This window comes from Gouania willdenowi, chromosome 19 (genome assembly GCF_900634775.1).
Source record: "Gouania willdenowi chromosome 19, fGouWil2.1, whole genome shotgun sequence".
NCBI classification, from domain to species: Eukaryota; Metazoa; Chordata; class Actinopteri; order Blenniiformes; family Gobiesocidae; genus Gouania; species Gouania willdenowi.
This window is the reverse complement of record NC_041062.1, coordinates 19,703,496-19,729,590: the sequence shown is the minus strand read 5'-3', so window position 1 is coordinate 19,729,590 and position 26,095 is coordinate 19,703,496. Positions and strand designations below refer to the sequence as shown.

Sequence of the window (26,095 nt, the reverse complement as noted above, 5' to 3'; positions counted from 1 at the left end):
TCTGACAGTGTTAAAGTCTCAAATAAAGAGATGCCTTTACAATGGAGATGTGAGATAACACAAGAAACAACTCAAATAAAAATTTTTTATTGGCAATAAAATCCTGCCTTTATCCAGAGATGAAATAACACCTAACTGTTGATCAGTAGGTAGATTATTGAGGATATACTGTACCAAACATTAAAAAAAGAAACACAAAATATTACAACCATGTTTGTACCGTGGTAACATAAAGCAGATCTTTATTTCTTGACTGAAGTTATTATGAGGTCTACGAACAAGGCGCTTATAGTAAGGGGCGCTGATTGCTAAGAAAAACTTTTTGCAATATTTAGCTACAAACCACGTTTAAAAAACGTGTTAATTTTTTTATTTTACTTTTGACAGCAATATTTCAGCAATATTTGTGACATTTAGTTTTCTTGTAAAAATAGTGTCATTGTTAAATCTAAATGTTAAATGTAAATAAATGTTAAATCTAAATCTAAATGCTAAATGTAAATCTAAAAGTTAAATCTAAATGTTTAATGTAAATAAATGTTAAATCTAAATCTACATGTTAAATGCAAATAAATGTTAAATCTAAATGTTGAATGTAAATAAATGTTAAATCTAAATGTTAAATGTAAATAAATGTTAAATCTAAATCTAAATGTTAAATCTAAATCTAAATGTTAAATCTAAATGTTAAATCTAAATGTTAAATGTAAATACATGTTAAATCTAAATCTAAATGCTAAATGTAAATCTAAATGTTAAATCTAAATCTCAATGTTAAATGTAAATAAATGTTAAATCTAAATCTAAATGTTAAATCTAAGTCTAAATATTAAATCTAAATGTTAAATGTAAATACATGTCAAATCTAAATCTAAATGTTAAATCTAAATGTTAAATCTAAAGATAATTGTTAAATCTAAACGTTAAATCTGAATCTAAATGCTAAATCTAAATGTTAAATGTTAAATCGTAAGTGTCAAAATAAAAGCTCATTACGGTGAATTTGCATATTAGCTAAATATTTAGTTTCACCCGTGACATTAAGATTTAACATTTAGATTTAGATTCACCATTTAGATTTAGATTTAACATTTACATTTAACATCTAACATTATATTTTTATGAGAAAAAATATATCACAAATTTCACAAGGACTGCTGTAAATCTGGTCAAAAGTAACGTAAAAAACATTCACATACATTTTTTTAAATGTGGTTTGTTTCTAAATGTTGTAAAAAGTTGATTTTCATTTTAACATCAGCAACTTCACAATGTGCGCCCCATATTAAAGAGCTTTGTTTTGAAGTATTTGTTTTGGAAAACTCTTGGTTTTATAGACATGTATGAAAACATGTAAAGTTATTATATTTAATTGTTGTCCTCCTTTCATATGATTTGCGGGAGGAATTGGACTTTGGTAAGAGAACATTCTGGACAACTTTAAAAAGCATGTGTATCTCAGTTTGTGGTTTATCTCTTTGGAACAGTTTTAATATTAAACTTTAAAGTTGTAACAACATAAAAAAATTACTTTTTTTCTTCTTTTTTTTTTAAGGGCAACTCTTATTAGATAGTGGACATGTGGATGTTGATGTAAGTAGGTTATGAATGCATGTTTTTATTTATATTTGTGTGTATTTTGTTGTGTATTTATATATATGTATGTATATACATGCATTTGCTCAATGTCAGATTTCTCAAACATTTCTAGGGCTCTTCTTTTTTTTTTTTAAAGTAAGCAACGATTGTTTTATATAGTTGTTTTTTTTTAATGTTTGAGATAAATAAAATAATAAAACATATATGGAAAATATGGAAGAGTCTACTACTAAACATCTAACAAAGGAAAAACAAACGGAAGTACAAAAATACAATACAAATGAAGTAAGCAAAAGGGTTCAGTTATAATAATAATAATAATAATAATAATAATAATAATAATAATAATAATAATAATAATAATACGTATTTCTATAATATTTAACATATCTCGAGTCTAATGTATTTATTTTGTTTTTTTTTTCTTCTTTTTCTGACATAATTTATGGTTTAACGTGCATTGATCTGACAAAACTCGTATTTCCGATAGTTTTGAAGGCAGCACCAGCCTCTCGGATAATCTGACTTTTATTTTAGTTTAATTTCCATAAAAAGTCGAAAAACTGATGAAGGAAGCAATTTAACTTGGTAGCAAACAATTCATATTCTATATAAAGTCTAGAGAAGTTATTTAGCACTTGAGTTTATCCGTTTTATTGAACCATTGTTTGTTTTAAAATGAATACTTAATGTTAGCTAGCTAGCTAGCTAGCTACTTGTTTCTTTATCATTAGCTTGGACTAAATACTCTTCATGTATAATAGAGAGAAACTCATCGGTGTTTGTATTCTAATATTTTACAGTGTCTACGTATATTCTTCAAATCTATTTTGGACGAGGAAATAAAATGTATCATACCATCATCTCCATCTCTGAGCTGCATCCGAACATCTGTCGTCCGGTGAGTTCAGAATATATATTCATATTTTAACTCTTTATGCTCTCATATGTTACTCTTCAGTGTTCTCTGTGATTTCAAGCACTTAATGCTTTAATTTAATATAGTTGATGTGAAATAATAATCTTAAAGTGATTATAAGAGATGTATAATCAATCAGAACTGCAGAATACCCGAGAAAAGGGTTAAAGCAGGGTTTTTCAACCTTGGGGTCGTGACCCCCATATGGGGTCGCTTGAAATGTCTTTTAAAAATTGGTAAAATAATAATAAAATAATAATCACTGAATGAAATTACATTTTTTTAAATTGTCTTTCTTTTTCAAATAAACATCACATCACACACAATAAATATCAAAAAAGCTGTTTTCTAGTCCAATCTAAAATGCAGAATAATAATACCTTGTCACTACTAGGGGTGTGGGGGAAAAAAAATCGATTTCACGATATATCACAATTTTTTTGGGTGCCGATTTTAAGTCTATTTTTTTTTTTTTAAATCGATTAAAAAAATGTAAAAAAAAAACTTTTTTTTTCTGATATTTAATCAATAATTACTCTGAGACTTCTACACAGTAGTTTCAGTTTAAAGAAACTTGTTGCACTTTATTTTATGGCAGTGTGTAACACTGTATTTTCTTTTTTTCAGTGAAAATGTGCAAAAATACTAATAATAAATAGGATGTTTTGAAGCAAATAGTTTTGACTCAATTTGTCCCCTAAATGATCAACATCGTCCGGCAACTTCATTTTTTATTGCTACGTTTAATTTTGATATTAACTGGGTAGAATATAGCAATATATCGCGATATCATGATAATATCGTATCGTGACCCAATACTCTCACCCCTAGTCGCTACTAGGGGTTGGAACCTCTGAGTACCTCACGATACGATACGATACACGATTCAAAGCTCACGATAACGATTGTCTCACGGTATGACGATACTGTGATTATCGATATATTGGTCAGAAATCAATCTACAAAAATCTGACATAACAAGAAAAAAAAGATTAAGTGAGAATATACAATTTTTATTTCAAATCTCTGAAAGACAATAAATTAAAAAAGTGTCCTATGAACAGTGACACTATTTTAGTGCAACATTTCTGTAAATAAGTGTCAACATACTAATGTAAACGAATAAGTATCTCCAATAGTGTTTTCTGTAAACAAAAAATAGGGTCTTTCATTTCATTCCATTTTAGTGCTATATTCCAGTAAACAATATATTGGTTCCTTCAACAAACAGTGACAAAATTTCTGTGAAGATGTACCTGCAAATTTTAGTGAAAAAGCAGAAAAGGTTTTGAAAAAAATAAATAAATTAAAAAATTAAAAAATTCAGAAATAAAAAATAAAACCTCGTGGGAGCATATCGATAATCGATCGTGCAGAAAAATATTGCGATATATCGCCGTATCGAGATATCGTCACACTCCTAGTCGTTCCTCCTGTGTATTTATAACACACTTTAATAAACATGATCAAAAACAAATTCTAGAAAGAAAAATAAAAGTCCTTTACCAGAAATATGTGATATAAAAATCTAAGATTCAGTGTGTGTGTTTGGTGTTTCCACCATGCATTCAGCCTTTACCTCTACATACTACATGTATCTGTGTCTATAGTGGGCGGTGCAACATGTTCAACTTTCTCACAAAAGCCTAATTTAAATCCTAAATCATAAAGAGCTTGGTGTCAGGGAGGGTTGGGGTCAATTATAATTGCAATTACATATTTGGTAATTCATTTCATTTATGACCTAATTTAAAAATGTAGTCGTAATTGAAAAAAAAATGTTGCTGTTGTACTAGTAATTTAATTGTAATTAAGTTCAGATCATTGACTTTCTAATTGTAATTGGCATTAACATTTTGTAAAAACTGTCATTTATGATTTAATTAAATGCATAACTGAGGAACCATGTTACAGTTCTATGGCTAGCACTTGGGCTGTGCATTGCCTCTGACGATACGATACGATTCATACTTTGCATGTCACAATACGATATATCCCGATATATCCCAATACTAAACAATTTAATTTTCATCACGATATATTGCAACAAAATGGTATGAAATAAAATGTATTTATTTTTTTAAACGAGAACAAGTAAATGGCAATTGACTAGTTAATATAGCAACATCAAAAAGAAATGGTATATTTATTGTAAAACTGTCAAATTACATTCATCCAGTTTGTTTTATGAAAAAATAAAGTGCTATTTCTCTTCTAAGCTAAAATGCATTGAGGAGTAAGTAGTTTAACCAGGTCTGATGTGCTTCACTGACACCTAGCGCAATTAAATGTGTATTTTATTTAATGTTTTTCATTAAAAAACATGATAAAAAAAAAATCTATTTGGACATTTTTTGGATCGATACGATAATTGCGCAGTGAAATATTGCGATATATCGCCGAATCGATTTTTTCTTACACCCTTAGTTAACAATTATTAAATGATAATAATTAATGTTTCAGTTCTATTGAGGATCATTATTATAAAATATATTGCTATACTGACAGAAAAAAAAGGCTCAGAAGTCCACACCAAAAATATTAATACCAATATTTTCATTGATTAGGAAGATTAACAAGGTAACCAAGTGATGAAAAACAAATGAGATGATATATCATATTTTTTTGTGTATTTTACAGCTGATTTAACCCGTTATTATAAGAGATACTAACAGAAAGTAGAGGAATGTTACAATTTATAAGGGTTATTTATTAATTCTCAGTAATTGTGATTAATTGAAGTTGAACTTTAGTAGTTGAGGACGTAATTGTAATTGACTTTCGGGGGAAAAATAATAACTGTTATTAGAAAAAATGCTGAAATTATATATATATATATATATATATATATATATATATATACTGTATATAGATAGATAATGTAATTGACCCCCAGGGAACATTTTTATCCAAAATACATCAATAAACACACAACACATTGATTAATGTGTTCCATGTCCATAATGAGTTTGTCCTGTGTGCTGAGCTGTAATAAATCACTGATATAATCTCACCTGAACATTTTATCCTCCTTGTGTTTCAGAAAGTTGCAGGAATCATCATCGGCAAAAGTGACGTCAAAATGTTCCCCGACAGAAAAAGTGAGCATTATTTTTCTATTATTACAAATGCAAAGCTGTTGTTCATGGATCACATGGTGTACTTGCGCCCTCTTCTGGTGATACTAAGTGGTTTGAATGGTTTTTTTTAGATCCTGGAGTGGACAGGTTCACGTTCAGCTTCTCTGTGAAAGACTCTCCTGACTTCTTCATTAACGTCAGCGCTTGGGGAAACAATGGCTACGTCAATGGACTGGCTAATAGCATCAGTATTGGAGACTGTGGTGAGAATGCTTGCATTGATTGCCTCATTTATCAATAAATTAGTACGGTTAATTAATAGTAATCACATCTAATGTACCTGTGTTTTATTCCAGTCACTATTGAAAATCCCTTAGTCACCAACAAAGACATGGAAAAGGGAGAGAAATTCTGCCCTCCGACCCCAAGGTAACTTGTACATTTTAACACTATTGATCAGGGTTGGGGTCAATTATGATTGTAATTGTAATTGATAATTAATTGCAATTATGACGTAATTATAATTGTAATCGTAATTGAAAAATATATTGTTGTTATACTTGTAATGACTTTGTAATTGTAATTCACATGGAAATTCTATAGAAACTGTTTTTTTACATTGTCATTAAATACAGAACTGTGGGACCGCTTACACATAGGCATATGTAGTTAACAATTATTGAAATATGTTTCATATCATGTTTACCTGTCAGTGCTTTTGAGAATCATTTTATTTTATTTGCGTATACTGACAAAAAAAAGCTCAGACGCCCACACCAAAAATATTCATACCATTATTTTCTTTGATTAGGAAGCCTAACAAGATAACCAACAGATGAGAAGCAAATTAGATAGTAGATCATATACATCGTCCCGGTGGGTTGGTCTGGTCCGCTACTTTTATTTTGAAGAGCGGGTGGAGGCAGACATGTTTACAGGTGGCCAAAAAATGGTTGAAAAGTGGCAAGAAAAGAGTAAAAAGTGACTAAAATTAGCCAAAAGCAGTCAAGAGTGGTAAAATAAAAAGGAACCAGGTGGTGTGTAATGACAAAGTGGAGCTTTAATGAGCAAAACGTGGCAAACAATAAGAACATCTTACTGACATTTTACTATTCATTTTTGGAAAGTGTTTTAGCTTTGTCCATCTGCTGCTGGTATCACTCCATCGCCCTAAGTGGTTCCCAACCATGGGTACGTGTACCCTTAGGGGTACTTCAACACATCTCAGGGGGTACACAGAAACAATTGTCGTAATCAGTTTATTTTTCTATAATTATGTGACAAATTTCCGCTTGTTCTCACAGACATTTTCCTTATCTATCGATAATACATTGTGGCACAACTCTTTAAAAAACATAAAAAAGGTGAAGATCAACACCTAAAATGGTCAAAACATCAGAGAAATATGAGTGAAGCTTTCAAATGTGCCTTCTGACACAAATTAACAAAATAAAGGGGAGTCGCCCGAAGAGAGAGGAAGGCCACATTTGTCCCAAAGCGGTTACTATAATCACTCTTTTTACCACTACTCAGAGTATCTGACAGCTGGGCTACCACTGTCCTAAAATAAAAGTCTGTTTACACATGTATATATATTTACTTTATTGTTATTCATCATTATCATTTTTATTTTTAGTTATGCATAGACATTTCACACCTTATCATTCATTTGCACCTTGTTCTTCAGTTTACCTTACAACCTCCTTGTTTTCTGCGAGGGTGTATTATTCCCCGCCACAAAGTGTGAAGGGGGATATAGGTTTGAGCTCCATGCGTCCGTACGTCCGAGTTAAAGGGGACAGCTTTTCTCGGAAATTGTTTAAGATAGGATAATCAAATTCGGTGTGTGGCGGCTTCAGGGAATCATTACCTTGATGGAGTTCGAAAATGATAACCGCGCCTATATTTTTTTCCGGAGTTATTGCCCTTGTTCCGTTTTTTTACTCTGTTTGAAGTATCTTCAAAGGGGACAGATTTTCTCAGAAACCGTTTAAGATAGGATAACTAAATTTGGTGTTTGGCTTCAGGGTATCAATACTTTGATAGAGTTTGAAAATGAGAACTGCAAAATGATTGTTTCCAGAGTTATTGCCCTTGTTCCGTTTTCTTTACTCTGTTCGAGGTATCTTCAAAGGGGACAGCTTTTCTTAGAAACTGTTTAAGATAGTTAGTAATTATATATTTTGATGTGAATATATTTTCTGATGTATACAACTATGTTCTTAGATCTAGGACATTTAGGAAAAGGTTGTGAGTTCTAATGACAACCATTCTGATGGGGTATGACTATGTGTTCTTGTTCAGTTTACCTTACAACCTCCTTGTTTTTTGCGAGGGTGTATAATTATTATTAGTGTTGTTTCACCTATTATTATTATTATTTTTTTATTATTATTATTATTATTATTATTATTATTATTATTATTATTATTATTATTGTTGTTGTTTCTTTAATTTTCTTTATATGCCACTCTTTGCCTTTTTGAACAATAGTGAAAAAGGGCAAAAATGTGGAACAAAAAGAGGCAAAACGTAGGGAAAAAAGGAAACAAGTGGTATTTATTGTGCAAAAGTTAGCTTATTTGGATGAAAAGTGGCCAAAAGAATTCAAGAAAGGACAAAAATTGGATAAAAGTGTCAAAATAAACTTGCTAAAATGGACAAAAAATACGAAAAAAAAGAGGCATTTATTGGCAAAAAGTGGCTAAAGTCTGGAAAAAGTGTCAGAACTTTTTGAAAAGGGGCAAAAATGGGACAAAGGAAGTTGCAAAACAGCCATAGGATATATGTAAAAATTAAGTGTTCGGAAGTTTCCCCCTTTTAAGGTTTTCTGGGCGAATAATAATTCAAATTAAGACATTAAAAGCCACATGTTGAGAATCACTGACCTAATAACAGCTTCCACGTGGTGTCACTGATAATGTAGTGGGCTGGTCTGGACACAAAAAGTCAGGACTGAAATTTTGTCCCAGTCCCACTTGTCAACATTGACCAGATGTTAGAGATGCTAACAGAAAGCTAACTCAAGTCCAAGATTAGTTTTTATGTTCTTGTTTATTAAAGGCTCAATAATTGTGATTAATTGTAATTGAACTTTAGTAATTGAGCAAGTAATCCTAATTGACTTTCAGGAGAAAAATAAATATTGTAATTTAAATTACTTGTAAGTGGGAAAAATTGCTGGTCAAAGTAATTGCAATTGAACATGGATAATTGAAGACGTAATTGTGTTTGAAAAATGTAATTGGCCCCAACCCTGCTAGTATTGATTAATAAATCAATGATTTGTTTAGCCTGTACAGGTTACTGGTGACGGAGGCCCACTCCCAGGTGCTGCTGTGTGCAGACATGGACACCACTGATAGGCTGCTGCCACTCATTCACCTGCCTGTGAAGGACCCCAGAGATTTCTACTCACTGGGAGACATAGTGGCCAATGGACAGAAGCTGGATGGCTCAGTGATCAATATACTGGCAGCGATCCAAGGGGTAAGAGACGCCACCAGAGGATAATACATGCACCATTTCTCTAAAGAACAGAAAAAGGTCAGAGAATAGAACAGGGTTTAATGATTAAATCGACTGATGTAAAATCTATGGGATATTACTGATTACATTGTAGTGATATCAAGAATTTCTGGCGACTCCAAAGACATTTGGTTTTTGGTAGAAATACAGTCGTTTAAGATTGTGCGTTCCCATGTGACCTTTACTGGAGTCATTCTTAGAAAACTCATAAAAGGTTGTGGTGTGTGAAGGCTGATAAAGACCCATGGAAATTGTTTTGACAATACAAGTCAGACCTGGGTCAATATTTTAACAGTTAAAACAACTTCAAAAGTCAAATATTCTGAACATTTCAAAACCACCTGAACCAACATCTTATAATCCATATCCTTTTTGACTCACTGTAAAGTCGCGAAAGACCTTTTATGAGTTTCAAATGTTGGCTGACATTTGACGAAAAAAATGTGTTTTTAATGTTAATTTTTTAGCAAGGACGAAATAACAAATGTGCTTTAAACACAATTGTAAATAGTACTGATATATCCTACTAGAGTAGAAGTACTGTTCCTTGATTGAAATTGTACTAAAGTACAAGTACAAGTAAACAGCAGCTCAATTAAATAGAACACAAAGTAAAAGTTACTAGTTACGTTCACCCCACATGTTTATTTTGGGTAATAAATTGTTGTCACGGTTCCCTTACCTACAGTAAACATCTGATGTATAAACTTAAAAAGGAAGAGATTATATCTTGCACAATTGGAAATTAATTTATTTTCCACAAAGACATCTGTTTAAAATAAAATGTTTGTTAAAATGTTCAATTGTTTTTAAATAAAATACGTGTCTGGCAATTGATAATTCAAAAAAATTGGCAAAAATGACAACCTGTATCTGGATTTGTTGGCAAGTTTGTTCTTTTTACTAATTAAATTGAAAGTAATAATGCAGGATGGAGCAGGATTGAGTGAAGGTCAAGGTCACACATTGAAAGGAATTGTTGTTCAATGGTACCAGTCTGAGCACAGTATCTCAATTTGTGGCCAAGTTATCGGGGAAAAAGTATTTTTTTTGTGTTTTTGTGACTTCATGAACTTTGACCCCTACCGATTATTTTACCGGTAGATTGTACAGCTTCGGTTCAATGAAATAAAATACTCCACTTGAGGTGAGCTTTTCATAAATATAAGTATCAAACTTGTACGATAAATATTCGTAGAGATATGGAAAATGTTGGTTTTTTACACTTTGACCTTGACCTTGACATTTTGGCTCCAAAAAAGGTTGACTGCACATCCTTGACATATCCCCTATAAGATGACATACGTACATGTCATTAGTGCTGCATTAATAGCCTAGGAGGGGTTCCAGGACAAAGAAAAATAATAAGAACTCCTACGAGAACATGATATTTGGCCATTTTTAATAGCCAAATAAAATTAAAAGTCTTGCTTAATTTATGAACTCTAAAGGCTGTTTTATGCTTGACGCATCCGCGAGGTCCACACATCTCAGTGCGTAGAAATGACGTCATTTTTGTTGCTCAACAATGTTTCTTTACCACTGTAGATAAAATAAAGCGATGACTCTAGATAAACATCACATTAAGGATCCACCAATAATCGGCACAACTGATAATACTGACCGAAATTTGTCATTTTTTTAATAATCAGTAACGGCCATTTTTCCCATGATTGCTGATAAAATGAGTGTATTTTAAAACAGCCGTCTCTCTTGGCTCTGTAACAATGACCTGCCTACACTGCCACTACTGTACGTTACATTTCAGGTTTTACTTTTGATCTCATATCAAATTCAGGAAGTCATTTTTATTTATTTTTTATCAGTGAACTTTAAGAGATCTCTTCAGTTTTTGTTTTTATATAATGAAGAGAATTAAAGCTTTTCAACCAAGATTTGTGAGTTTATTCTAGTTTAAGGTATTTTTTTTAATTATTGATCAGTGTTCAAAAACCAACAAACAAACAAACAAATTAAAAGTATACTGTATTCAGTCTAATCCCAGGTGTGTTGTAAAATATACATTTTTACAGCTAATAAATATTGATCTAAACAAGAATGTTTGATTTTTGTCTGGTGCTGCAGATGTTTTCCCTGTGTCTGTGTTGAGCTATGTGTATAAAATATATATATAAGATGAGCTTACAACTGAAAACATTGTAGAATTGTAAAACGCAGTGAATAATATGTAATAATATAATTAAAAAAAAATAGTATTTTTTGGTATGGGTAAAGTAATGTATAGAAATTTGGTTTTACGTACAATGTACAGGTGAAGTCTCCACCTTTATTAATACAATTACTATTGTGTTCATATGCATATAGGTAGCTAATATTATAATTAGAACTTGTATTTGGGTAGTTTATATTACTGTATGTACATGGTTTATGTATATAGATGTATGTATAGGTGTAAAGCTGTATATATTTTAATGTACGAGTGTGTATATGTGTATCTATAAGTACCTTATAGATAAATTGGTTGCACAGGTTATAAGAGAAGTAGGATTAAATAATTCAGACTTCTTTCTACTCTTTTTTTGAACGTGTAAATGTTTTTATTGAAATCTTTTTATTTTCTGTTTTTGACTTGTTTTGGAAATTAACTTTGTCTTGGGACATTCCTTTTGTGTATTGTTTTTGTTTTTACATGTTGAAAAATAAATAAATCAAATCAAATCTAAATTTCGTTATCGGTTTCGTTGATTACTAATAATCGTTTGTAATGTTTACCTGCTCAGATTGGAGAAACCAAGCATTTCACCACTTCTGACGGACGCAAAGGGCAGAGGCTTGAAGTGAAGCTCTTTGATGACTGCGGCTCCTCTTTCCCCCTCGTCTGGTGCCACATTTATTTATTTATTTATTCCTGTATTCATATATTTATTTATTTATTTGATGGTGAAATATAAACTGCATTTTAAAAGTGGAATTCCCTGATCTCTGTTTTTGTCTCAGCTGGGACCGAGAAACCATTCAACTCATGCAAACCCTCACACCCAGGGAGACGGGTAGGATACGCCACTGTCTTTCACTCTTTTGTGTTTTCCCACTCACACACTGTAGTGAAGAGAGACGTGTCCGAGTTTATGTTCAACGACGTCCCCTGGTTTTATTTGGCACTTACTTCTTATTTAAAGTGGTGTTCGTCGCTGATGCAAAGATAAGCTTTGACAACTTTCGGAGCAGCATGATAGTAACCATCACCTCAAAGAGCATCATCACTGTCAACCCGGGTATGAGATCACACCTATGTTTACACAAATAAATAAATAAATGCTGATAAAGACATTTTTCAATGTGTTAAAGACACCAGAGAGGCCAGTCTACTGTTCAGCTTTGTCAAAGAAGCGTCAGAGTCTGGATTTATGGATCAAGACGACACACCAGAGGACATAGCAGGCAAGTCTAAATGTAGCTCATCACATTTATAATCAGGAAATATGTATAAACTAATAAGCTCTCCACAATCTTTGTCTGTGCAGTGTAGCAAGAATACAGTCAACAACATAATATACAGCATTTTGCATTGGGTTAGATGTTTATAATTGGTTTAGTAGTGTTTAAAGATGCAGTATGTAGAATCATGAGATGCTCTACCCTCCCCTCCCTGTTTCGAAACTTAACCTCCCATACTGGTATCCTCGTGAACGTGCACAACTGTAGAGCTCTCTGCGACTGTTTTCTTCATAGAGACTAGTAACAAATGTAGGGACTTTATCTTGTGTTATTGGAGAGTTTTCTGGCGTTTCAGAGAAATGAAAACACGTATCACTCTCTGCCTGTGAGGACAGTCCAGACTGTAAATGAATTGTACGTGTTCTCTCCACCTTGGATATGTTTGTCTTAGGTTTACAAGCGTTTTATCCCGTCTTTTATCACCCTCCCTCTCTGACCCGGTATGTGGGGCTGACAGGGTGCAGTCCACCCCACATAGCGAGTCAGAGGGACCTCAGTGAGTCCGTTCAGCCTGAACACATTTGAGCCTTTAGACCAAGGGTCACCAACATGGTGCTCGCGGGCCCCAGGTAGCCCTCATGGACCATGTGATCGGCCCTCAGGAACTCTAGTCACCAATGAACTCACTCTAAAAACTGATTTACTTTCCAGAATTCAAACTCACAAAGATAAAGACATACAGTATGAGAGACATAGTTAATACTTAGTAGAGTTAAATACTGCTGATAAAGTTTTAGTATTAAATAACCATCTTTAAATTGTCAATTTTCACGGAAACATTGTGACAGATGTTTTTAAGTGTTGCAGGGCTGGTGTATGGTATGTATGTATATATATATATATATATATATATATATATATATATATATATATATATATATATAGATATACACCTGTATATAAGATATATCTTAAGAAAAAAAATCTATAAAACTTTATGAGAATATGAATTAGGAGAAATAAAGTGTTTCATGTTGAAACCTCAACATTTCTTACGTTTTTAAGTTCATTATTATCTTACCCTCTAATTAAAGTGAAAATGTAATATTTCAGAAGTGCTTCTCTAACTGGTAGCCCTTCGGACTATACCTATGAAGTAGCTCACAGTTTCACAAAGGTTGGCGACCCCTGCTTTATTGTGTTGCTTCTCCACCTCCGTCTGCCTTTTTCCTCTTGCTTTGCCGTGTAACCGTTGTACCAAACGCTGCGATGGAGACTTCTGATGGAACTTCCACCATCGCACTTTTACTATCGATGGTGCGTGAAAGCGCGTTGACTTCAGTCGAGCAGCCATGACGAGAGAGCCAGCAGCCACACCGATGGATGGGATCCTTCAAACTGTCAAACAGCCAGTGGCGTGGACAGAAATAGTGAATGCCAGCCGGCGGGGCCAAAACACAGCCAATCAGCACCTGTGTGTGCTTGTTGCTGTGATGACAGTTTGTGTGATTAATGACAGTTATGCCGTCACGTCCTATCTTTGGTCCCTCTCCCTATGCTTTCCAAAGGAAATCCTAAAACAAACCCCTAAGAAACGTAATTAATAATAATTCAAAACTACCCATGAACACACGATCCCACAACCTGCGCTAAGGCGCTACTTAAACAAAGAGATGACGCCACTCCATCTCCATCTGTCAGCACTCAGAGGCGTCATGTCACCGGTAACTTAAGGCAGGCATACACTCTGCGATTTTTGGCCCATTTTGAGCCAACTTTTGACTCGTACGACTATTTTGTGGGATCGTGCAAGTCTCTGCTAGATCGTGTGTCGTGCATCGTGTAATATACATGGGGTCACGAGAAGTGATTAACACCTCATGACCAGCTTCCGATCAGCAATCGTAGGTCCTAAGGATTTCAAACATGTTTGAAATCCAGTCGCTCCTCGTGAGCTCCTTGTGAAGGTATCGCACAGTTGAAGCAGTGCCACGGACCGGCTTACCGTAAACGCTCACACTGCGCATGCGCGAACACCATTGGACCGCTGTAAAATTGACGGACTGTCGTGCCCACGTCTGTCCAGCCAGCTCCTGGTCCATCACGTTGCCGTTTCTCTTTTTTAACGCTCTTTTTGCTGAGACTTGCGAGCGTCTCTCCACTTCGGGGTTTTTCTTCTTCGTCTGTTTTAATGGCGACGCTTCAGTGTTCTTCTTCTTCTTCTAATTTGTACGTTGCATTTCCGGAAATAAGACTCCGACATGTCGTGTATGAATGTACAGTGTGAGCAGTCAGATTGTGTCAGAGTGTCGGAGCGTACTGTGTGAGAACATGCATCGTGAGCTGCGCACATTGGGGCTCTGCGTCTGAGTCGCACAGTTTGAGCTGGAGCTGTGTACAACGATTGAAAAAATCGAACAGTGTATCCCAGTCTTTACCGGTAAGGATATGTAATGTATGCGCTGGTGAAACATAGAGCAGTCAGGAGTACAGCCATCACTGACCCATGTGAACAGTTTGTGGAAGAGAGAGAAGTGAAAGAAATTCATGATGTGGGAGTAATACCGAAGGCAGTGAGGAAATGTGTGTGATGTGTTTGTTTGTGCACTGACAAAGCGGCTCTGAGGATGGATGGATGGATGGATGGATGGATATTTGTGTGTGCTGCCTGATGGAGCACTGGGTGTGCGTTCCTGTTGCCACGACGACAGTGTGTGTAATTGCTGTGTGTTGCTGCTGAGCTGTCACTGCTACTTGACAGAAGTGTGATAAAATGGCCTCTACAGCTTAATAAAAATCATTTCTCAATAAATTATAAGAAAATATAGTATTTTATTGAGCAATAGTACAGTTAGTTTGTGGTAAATTTTTCCAAAAAATAGCCTAAAAAGGAGAAACATTTTTTAAAATTTTTTGTTAAATATTTTTGAGAACCCCCTGCAATGTGCTTCTGTACCCCTGTTTGGGAACCACTTCTGTATAAGATTAGCATTTATATTTTTATTTTCATCATAATATTCATGCAAACCTTGCCCGATGATGCCCACTTTATGAAATATCATGCGATGAAAATCCTTATTCGTCATTGACCCGTATATTTTATTTATTCTGTAATAATTGTAATGTAGTGGATGTTTTGTAGAAGTAGTATTACATTGACGGCAGTATGTGTTTTTGTCTGTCCAGTGGACTCCATCACTGATGTGTTCACTGTGAATCAGCTGAAGCAAAAAGCCAAGGAGAATTCAGAGGTTTTCTATGGCATCATCTACAGCTTCATCTCCAAACTAGAACTGGACTCTTCAGTCTCTAAAGTCATCAGGACCCGGTGGTGGGTTTAGGATCTGGTGGATGAAGGATTCACTCGTACCTGAATGTATCACAGTCTGTGCTTCCCTTCCTCAGCTCCAGGTGTAAGTTCCTGGTGTCTGAGGACATGCAGAGCTGCACCAACAGCTCGTGTCAGGGGCGAGATCAGGTTCTCTCAGCTACTACAGGCTTTGACCTTCTGGTGGACCTGACTGACCACACGGGCACTCTGCAGGCCTGTGCTCTCAGGAGCCCTGTGGCTGAGACGACACTGGGTTGCACAGTGGGTGTCAGGAAAGGATCGGCCAAGTTAATAAACAAATGCTTCAAATGTTTTTCTTTTTATATCTCGCAGACCACGGACTTCATGGGTTTGACTGATGAAGAGCGAACTTCAATGAAGTGGAGATATCTGCTGGAAAGATGCAAGGTGCACGTGAAGGTAGAGCCAGTAGTGTTTGTTTGTTCTACAGTAGGGATGTAACGATTACTAGTAAGGCAGTTAAAAATCGATTCATAGGTATCACGGTTCATACCGATACTCTGAAAATTGAATCGCAGTTCTTTTTTTAAACAGCAGAGGGCGCTATATTTTTATCCTTTTCTTGTGCAGAAGCGGAGGCGGCGGCCAGAATCTCCTACGACTCTCTTTCTGGCTGCCTTCTACTCTTAAACATGTTCATAAATGATTCCTTAGCCCTTTAGCACCGAAGGAATATCTGTAAATGTCAGGGTTTTTTATTAGCGCTGTCTGCTAGAGCGTAGCATCTCTTCTTCACTGCAAGAATATCTGCATGCCAATCAACCACTGGGTTACCAGGGCCCTCTGCTGGTCCAAACAAATATCTGATGTAAATACAGTACAATGACTGTTTTTTTTTTTAAAGTCCAATTGTTACACAAAATAAATTTTCAGTTGCACTTTTAAAAAGAAAAATAACTATTATGCAGTTTTGCATTTTTTATTATCGAACCAGAAATTAAATTAAAGGGCTTCTTCTTCATTTGTATTATTCCTTTATTTATTTCATTCAAGATTTATTTTTAGTTAAATTGCATTGTTTTGAATAGTTCATCAAGGGATTCTTTTGACAATGAAAAATAAAAGGAAAATAGTACAGTAATTTTTTTTATATTATATCATCATTTGTTTACATTCCCATTTTGTAAAATAAATCGTGAGAGAATCGTATCGTGAACCCAGTATTGTGAATCGAATCGTATCTAGAGTTGAGTGAATCGTTACATTCCTATTCTACAGTAAACACATTAGCACTTATTTATCAACCGTTCGTACTAGGCATGTGAATCTCCATCACTGACAACAATTCGATACGCATCTCGATACACTACCAGCGATACGATACACTAGCGATGCATTGAATGCCCTGTCGATACGATTCACCCCTGTTCCTGATTCGATACGATTTTCTGCACTATATTCAACATTATACGATACAAAGCGAGTTTGTCGATACGATGCAATTCAACGTGATGAAAGGAAATTATAGCTCAGTGGGTTGAGCGCCCGCCCCATGTACGGAGGCTATAGTTCCTCACCTGCAGCGGGTCCAGGTTCGATTCCCGGCCTGGGACCCTTTCCTGCGTGTCATTCCCTGCTCTCTCTAACCCCCTTCCTGTCAAGCAACTGTCACATAAAGGCCACTAGAGCCCAAAAAATCCTTTAAAAAAAAAAAATACAGTAAATGCAAATGTTACACCTGCATCTGTTCTAGTCTGTTAAAAACAAACAATAAATTACTTTATGAAGACACTTTGTTATAGATCAATGTTTTGATCTGCCACAATAAATGTTTGTAGGTGTGTTATAAATCTCATGTATAGCTGCTGCTGCTGCTCTGGTGGACTTCTATGTTGATGTAACTTTGTTGCGGTACCAACGTGCTTCCCGGTGTCACGGTCTGAGTTTACCTCCGTACTGAGATTCACTTACAATCTCAATACGTGACTGCTACGTACTGAGATGTACCCGTGCTGGATTATACTGGTTTTAAAAAATAAAATTACATTAGGTTAACTGTTATTTACTACAATGTATATTATAATCATGTTTTTTTGGAAAATTAATTATTTCTTTTCGTATGGAGTTTTATTATAATCATTTTTTTTTTTTGGAGAATAAGCTATTCCTATTCGTATAGAGATTGCTGCATGACACACTATTAATCACTCAAGTTGTTGACCTAGATTGTCACTCAGAATGCCATACTAAGCTTGCCATGGAAAATTAGTAAAAGGAAGAATAAATTCTAAAAAGGATATTCCAACATTTGCTTTTTTTTTATCCAAACAGAATACATGTAAAAAAAAAAAGGCATTATATTACATTATAAAACATCTTTCTTTTATACAAACACAATACATGTAATAATAATAAAAAACTGCACAGAATATATTATAAAACCTATTTTTTGTAATACAAACTCTATACATGTAATAATAATAACTGCATAGAATAAATTATAAAACATTTTTTTTATATAAACTCATCTGGAGCCATTCAGCACTCGTCAAATAACTTTAGCTTTGTACCTTCGCTTTGAAATTGAATTTTTAATCTCAGCATGGCGGAAGTAGAAAAAAGCTAAGCGGAAGTAGCATAAATTCATTTTCCGGTAGTGCGCATGCTAATTATTGATCTCAGCACAAGGTAAACTCAGACAGTGACACCAGCTTCAGTCCATGTTCAAAACAGAACGCAAAGCAGTGATGGTGCATTCAATGTACCAAGGAAAAACAGGATATAATGAAATACAACATGAAAAAAATTACAACGCAACCATGAAAACAGGAACAAGCGAGTCAGAAAATAGATGTATTGATGAAAAAATTGATTCAACCATGGATTTTATTGATGCAGGCATGCAGTCACCGATGCATCTTGATTTCCCCCCGTAAATTGTACTGATGCACACTGAATGAATCGATACACCCCCATCGCGCACGTTTGTATCTAGATACCAGTTCGTATCGATTTATCTCCACATGCTTAGTTCGTACGTTCGGATCTGTGCGTACGACGTGCGTTCGACCAAATTCATGCAGTCTTCGGTAATTATCACTTTTGACGTGAGCGTACGCTACGATCAGATCTCACGTCAGGTCTGAGCTCTCGTACGCAAATCTGAGTGTGTGGATTTGTGGTTCAGCAGCCACATCTGACTGATACTGAAAATAAAGTATTAAACAAACTTCAACTGTCATTTAAGCATTAGCAGAAACACATTCAGAACAGATCCAAACAGATTATTAAAACAAGTTTCACAAAATAGAATGAACTTTACAAAAACCCACATTATTACTGATACCACTTTTTGCGTTTCCGTTTCACGGAATACCGTACAGCACCACTGCTAAATGCATATAGGTTCACCCAGTGCCCTCACGCACACAGGATGCGCTGTTACGTTCTGTTTTGAAGAATGAGGTCCTATTTCCTCCGTACAGCACATCACTGGGGGCTGTACCGAGGAAATAAGTGAGGCTGTCACTTCAACGCATTCATTGCGATAAATTAAATACAGATAAAAAAATAATGCTGTGAATTGCTATTTTTTGTTTAGCACACCAAACAGCACGGAACCTTATCAGGGTTCTCACCAGGAACTTTTCGCAGTATAGGGGGCGTGGCGCGTGAGTGAGCGCACTCTGGTGGTGCGGAAAATTTGGAAATTTGTAACTCTTTGAGGGCCAAAATTAGTGAAGTAAAGCTTAAGTTGTTTCTTTTTTTTAATCTATGTTACTGCCTTACTTTTAGTGGTGTGCCATCTAAGAGACTTCACGATTTGATTTGTTTTTCGTCAGGGTGCTACGATTCTATTAATTAACGATTATTACGATATTAACGATTATCACAATTGTTAATGCATCTTTTTTTCTTTTCCTCACTTTGTGGCTATTTCATACTTTTAAACAAGGTATACTGTATGTGTCAGTATCCATTCATTAAAGTAACCAAACAAATGTATGACTATTACCTTTATTTATATGAGATCACCAAATCCAACAGTAATTATATAACAAAATAAATAAATATATATAAAAATAACTAAAATTTTAGCTTAGTCAGCTAATTTAATCTGATCCAACACAAAAGCTTATTCAGTAAAAATAAAAACTTCCAAAAAAAACTCAACGAGCAGCATGAATCACACAATGAACTAAATATTTTTGCTGTGCACAATCAAAGCAGCTTTAAAAACATAAAACCTACAATATCAGCTCTCATAACATTTGTGGAATTTGGGTTTTAAAAAGGAAAAAAGGATAAGAAACACTTCATTATAGGAAGGATATAAAAAGATTGGTCAGTGTTACACCTAAGTGAGGGGGAAGGGAACAGGGAGGAGAGACTCAAGGTAGGAAATGGAAAGGGTGAGGAAGAGTTGATTATTTTAAAGGTCCCATATCATGCTATTTTTTACTCATCTCCATTTGTTCTGAGAACCCTAAAAACATAGTATTTGAGTTTTATTTTCCCAAACTCGTCTGTTTTCCAGAGTTTTAGCCTCTGAAAAGTCACTTTCTGAGCAACTTTATACAAACAGGCTGATTTGCAGCCAAGTTATGCATATTCATGAGTGGGCGTGTCTATAGACAGGACACTGACTTCCTCCTCCCCGCACGGTGACGTAGGGCCAGAGGACGGCCCGCCCTCCTCCCACCCACTCCCTCGCCGAGCTCATGCTCAATGCACACATTTGTTGGCGTGTCTGTTTACATGTCAATCACAGCAGAGCGCTTCCTGGAGGCGCGGCTTCTCCAGCTCAGTGCCGCGTCAGGAACAAATCACCCTCTAACTAACGATTGAGAGAATCAATGAAAACAACACTTTGGGCATGTGTATGAAGCCCTAATAGCACTTTTATTATGTTTAAAGCACAGAAAAGTTGATTTAGCGTAACATGAGCCCTTTATCGTGAGAGTGAGAAGTGATGTTGTAGTTGTGCATATGAAGCTTAGGTATAATGGTAGTGGCTGTGAACAGAGGGAAGGAGTGAGTGGTTAGACCTAAAACAGGTATTTAGTTTAAACCGACTACTTGCACATTGCACAAACATAAACATCTCTGTTTAATCTAGATCATTCCTTCTGCAAAGATGAAGACGGGACTGAAGGCTGTGATCCTGGCAGGTTCTCTGGCTGATCCAGGAGAGGTGAAACGGCACCTGTGTGCCCTGCTGCAGCGTTAACACTTCGTCACGTGAACAGAAAACAAATCTCTAGAGATGTGTTTCTACATGAGGCTGTTACTGATCAGCAGAATGTTTTTCTACATAAATGATCAACAATATTTATTTCACTTATAGTATTTATTTGTTCATGGCGTATCTATTTAACTATGAATTCGACGTGTTTCTGTAAACCAGTGTATTTATTTATTGATTTATTAAATGCATGCTGTTAGGTTGTTGACATTGTTCAAGCTGTGAATAAATGTTCATTTCAACTTCTATAGTGTCATGTCTTTTTTTGACAAAACTTACCGTATTTCATAACTAGACGTACAAACACATTCACTTCACGGGACAATTATGAACCATTAATGAATGAACTATACAGGAAATGAGTGTACAATAAGTAAATGTTCAAAACACGTAGAATGATTTGATTACAGTTTTGTATCAGAATCAGAAATTGTCTGGTATCGTAACTTAAGAAACTAATCTTCATAGTGTTGTTAAAGTATGTGTTGATATCAATAACCAATAAGAAGGAAATCTACCGATTCAATGTTGCTGCTTGGTTCCAAACACAGAACTTTGTTTAGAAAAAAAAAAAGCAGAGATTTTCAGAGCTTAATATTTTACAACATTTACTAAATGTAGTTCTGAGTGAAGGCAGAGAGCGGATTGGTTATTGTCATGTTTCTGGACTCCTGTGAAACAATAATAAATGATATAATGAAACTTGTTTTTGATTAAACAAAAAAACAATAATATAAGTAATTAAAACACAAGTTTACTTATTTTTCTTCTTTTCATCCTTTGATGCTAATTACTCATTAGGGGCACTGCTGGTACATAGCCACCATCCACTTACAGATGTCATTTTTACATATTACTCTGCTACGGACTATATAGTATATATACGTATATATCCTACAATATAGTGATCATTATTATATATATTTCATATAATTATATATTTTTAGCAGCTCTACGATTCCATAGAAAAAACATATGTAATCTTTTTTTTTGTTTTTTTTTAACATAATCTATATATTTTCCTATGCAACATGCATTTCACAGCATGCCTGTCAAAATAAAAGTTTCTATAATAAAAGTCCAACATGAGAGACATCAAGTGATTATTTTTTTGACCAGCTGAGATTCACTATTTTAAAGCATGTGAAGATCTCATAAAACTCTTAATAATTCACACATCCAACAGCAGCTCAATAAATCAGTCATAAAATAATAACATTAACCAGCAGGTGGCGCTAATGTTTAAAGCGGAATCATTTCCACAGAAATGTTTCTCGGAGACCGGAAGGGTTCTCTGAATGCTAGCTAAGTTGTTTCTGCGGGCTCACGGCTGACTTGGAGCAGATGGAGAGGGATAGTCAGGAGTAAGCTGCCACCACGGGCGGAAGCAACATCTTGGGAGATCACGGTTAGCCGTACGTGGTGTACGAGTCTGGACTTTTACTACTGTTTAGGTGGTTTGATCTTAGATTGGTTGGGTGGTCAACCTTTGGATGGCTTCTTCCTCGGGAGGAGGAGGTAGGATAAGTCAGGAAGAGGACAGAAGTAAAATAGGGAATAGGAAGAGGGGTGCCGACACCTCACTCGGAAGAGACGGAGGCCGATTTATGAAAATGGCGAAGGCAATTGAAGAGTTTCGAGTTATCTTTAAGTTGAAAGAGCAAACTGGGGACGGGTTTAGATGTGTAAATCCGTTAAAAATCACCGAGTCACTTAAAAATGTAGGCGAGGGCTTGGATGCTCGAGTGTTGGCTAATGGAGCACTGCTGGCTCTGTGTAAAAGCAAGGAGCAGATGGACAAAGTAGCCAAGGTAACAAAGATTGCCGGGAAAAGAGTGGAAGCAATAATAATTACAAAAAAGGAAATCATTCAGGGCGTCATCTACGGTGTATGTGCTGAAATATCAGTGTGAAATAAAGGAAAGTATCAAGGGTGGGATTGCCGGTGAAGTAAAACGGTTTAAAGCTCATGAAGGTGGAAATCCTATTGCCCCAGTGTTAATTACATTTAGTGGAAGTACTTTACCAGAAAGAGTGTTTATTGGCTGTTTATCATTTCCGGTTAGGAGTTACCAGAAACCTCCAATGCGGTGCTTCAAGTGTCAGCGATTTGGGCATTTGGCGGCTTCATGTCACGGTAATAGGCGATGTGCCAAGTGTGGAGCAGAGCATGATATTATGTCTTGTAGTGTACCTTCTCCAAAATGTTGTAACTGTGGAGGGTGTCATACGGCATCCTCTAAGGAATGCCCAATGTATGTAAAAGCTAAACAAGTAAAAGAGGTGAAAGAGCAACACAAGATCTCTTATGCAGAAGCCTTGAAAAAGGTGGAGGCAAAGCCACAAGCCCAGAGTGTAAGTAAGGCTCCACCAAGGATCTTAAAAAGAGGTATGGAGACGGGTGGAAGTTCTAGTCAGGATCCTATTGTAAATAAAGAGTCCCTTATGACTTTTATTGTGGATGTTGTGTACGGATCACGTGGCAAAAATTCAAGATCTGATCTAATTAGGTGGGTGGTCGAGTCTGCAGTCCGGTTTTTGGGGCTTAAGGAGTATGCCCCCGAATCCCTGTTCAAATACATGAAGGAGACGCAGGAGGCTCAAATCCAGTAGTGGGGTGGGAGATGGAGTAGAGGAGGAATCATTAAGTAATATGGAAGAAGGGGGGCTGGAAGCCTGGTTCAGTGGTACTTAGCTTAAATCGTCATGGTCTGCATCCTGCAATGGAATGCTAGGAGCCTTATAGCTAATGGGCAAGATTTTAAAAAGTTTGTCAGAGATTGTGATGTGAAACCAGATATCTTGTGTATCCAAGAGACATGGCTGAAGCCATGCCTAGATTTCTCAATTCCGGGTTATGATTGTTTACGTAAGGATCGAGGGCATAGGTCTGTTGGAGGGTGTGCTACATTTATCAAAATGGGTATTCACTATAAACAATGTGAATGTGAAATTACATTGGAATGTTTAGTCACAGAGGTATGGAGCACTGAGGGGAAAATATCTATTGTAAATTGTTATAACCCGTGTAAAGCTCTGATTTTGGCAGAACTTGAGGAAATTGAGAGGAGGACAGGTAACTCTGTGGTTTGGGTAGGTGACTTTAATGCTCACAACCCTCTGTGGGGAAGCCAGGAAAGGGATGCAAATGGTTTAGTGGTAGAAGAATTTTTAGATAGAAGCAATTTTGTAATCTTGAATGATGGAAGCGCGACTCGAATTGATATTAATACAAACAAGACTTCTTGCCTTGATCTCAGTTTTACGTGCCCTTCATTGGCAATGATAGCAAAGTGGGAAGTTTGGGATGATGATACACTCGGAAGCGATCATTTTCCTGTTATGGCTACTTTCGGCAGAGCACTTTTGGTAGAATCTTCAGACAGATGTCACAGATTGGATTTTTCTAGGGTGGATTGGGGTAAGTTCAGGGAAGGTACTAATAAGGGGTTGGATGGGGTAGATAGTAACGGTTCTATAGACAACATGTGTAAATCTTTGACAGATATGATTATGAGAGTAGCTTCAGAGACTATTCCGAGTAGAAGGTTGCCCCGTGACCGAATAATTGTTCCATGGTGGAACAAGGAATGTGCTGAGGCAGTAAGCAATAGAAGGAAGGCTTTTAAAAAGTTAAGGATGCATCCTACTCAGGAAAATGTTATTGATTGTAAGAGGTGGAGGGCTTTGGCTCGGAAAACAATTAAGGGGGCAAAAAATAAATGTTGGAGGGAGTTCTGTAGTACGATAGGACCAAGAACCCAAGTTAAAGAAATCTGGGCTCGGATTCATAGAATCGTGGGGAAAAGGAGTAATACTGCTCTACCTGTGTTAAAGAATAGCAGCGCAGAAGCTGTCTGTAGCAAAGAAAAAGCTGATATGTGTGTAGAAGTATTTCAAGAAGTGCATAACTCGACAGTTTTGGGGGATGAAAGTCTTAGAATGAGAAATGAAGTTCTGCGAGATAATAATTGGAAATTAACATGCAGTGAAGATACAAACAGCTCGTTTAATCTGTATTTTTCTTTTAAGGAGCTTAAAGATGCAGTAGAAGCTGGGGCCAATACTTCACCAGGACAAGATGAGATAACTTATAAGATTTTGCAGCATCTGGATGAGCCAGTGCTGGAAGAGATCCATGCCTTGGTTAACTACATTTGGGAAGCTGGATCAATGCCAAGGGTGTGGAAACATGCTGTAGTAATTCCAATCTTGAAGCCGGGAAAGGATCCCTCTTCTCCATCGTCGTATAGACCTATTGCATTGACTTCAGTGCTGTGTAAGGTGATGGAGAGGATGGTCACTAATAGACTTGTGTATTTTTTTTAGAAAGAACTGGTTATTTTGTGAATTATCAAAACGGATTTAGGTTTGGAAGAAATACCATGGACTCGGTTGCAGTATTGGATCAGGATATCCGAAGGGCAGTGGTTAACAAGGAGGCCGTGGTGGCAGTTTTCCTCGATATAGAAAAGGCTTATGACAGTATGTGGCGGGAGGGTTTGCTGTTTAAAATTTTTGATGCTGGCATTAGGGGAAGAATGTTTGTATGGATTAAAGAGTTCCTTAATGGTAGAACAATACAGGCAAGAGTAGAAAATCAACTTTCAAAAATCGTTAGTATTTTGAATGGTACGCCTCAAGAATCTGTAATTAGCCCTGTTTTATTTAATGTAATGATAAATGGTATTTTTCAAGGTGTTAATCCAGGTTTTGGAAAATCCCTGTTTGCAGATGATGGCGCTATTTGGCATAGGGGTAAAAATTTAGAACACTTAATCAAGCAAACTCAGGTAGCCCTGGATCAAGTAGTACACTGGGCAAAAATGTGGGGTTTTAGGATTTCAGCATCTAAAAGTAAGTACATGATATTTGGCCTGAAAAAGAAAATTCCACAAATGACTTTGTATTTATATGGAAACCAGTTAGAAAAGGTAAAAGTGTTTAAATTTCTCGGAATGTGGATGGATGAGAGGCTAACATGGAATACGCATATTGAAAAAACTGTTGTAAGTGTGAAAAAGTTGTTAATG

At 35.7% G+C, this 26,095-nt stretch overlaps 1 protein-coding gene across 1 annotated transcript; it reads left to right on the top strand.

The window, feature by feature from the left end:
* Nucleotides 1-2,089: 2,089 nt before the first annotated feature.
* meiob (meiosis specific with OB-fold) lies at nucleotides 2,090-21,095 on the top strand. The gene is made up of 14 exons (XM_028476621.1): nucleotides 2,090-2,187; nucleotides 2,403-2,500; nucleotides 5,562-5,619; nucleotides 5,730-5,861; nucleotides 5,955-6,027; nucleotides 8,892-9,087; nucleotides 11,868-11,968; nucleotides 12,085-12,137; nucleotides 12,267-12,362; nucleotides 12,436-12,528; nucleotides 15,712-15,856; nucleotides 15,931-16,117; nucleotides 16,190-16,276; nucleotides 20,937-21,095. The coding sequence occupies exons 2-14, from the start codon at nucleotides 2,447-2,449 to the stop codon at nucleotides 21,045-21,047; spliced, it is 1,386 nt and encodes a 461-aa protein (XP_028332422.1). The 5' UTR covers nucleotides 2,090-2,187; nucleotides 2,403-2,446; the 3' UTR covers nucleotides 21,048-21,095.
* Nucleotides 21,096-26,095: the final 5,000 nt, after the last annotated feature.

Bases quoted from the DNA above. Each gene is read 5' to 3' on its own strand.
- meiob (XM_028476621.1), top strand. From the start codon at position 2,447: ATGTATCATACCATCATCTCCATCTCTGAGCTGCATCCGAACATCTGT. The intron at 11,969-12,084 runs GTGCCACATTTA...TTTTTGTCTCAG, and splicing joins TCCTCTTTCCCCCTCGTCTG to CTGGGACCGAGAAACCATTC. The intron at 12,138-12,266 runs GTAGGATACGCC...TCTTATTTAAAG, and splicing joins CCTCACACCCAGGGAGACGG to TGGTGTTCGTCGCTGATGCA.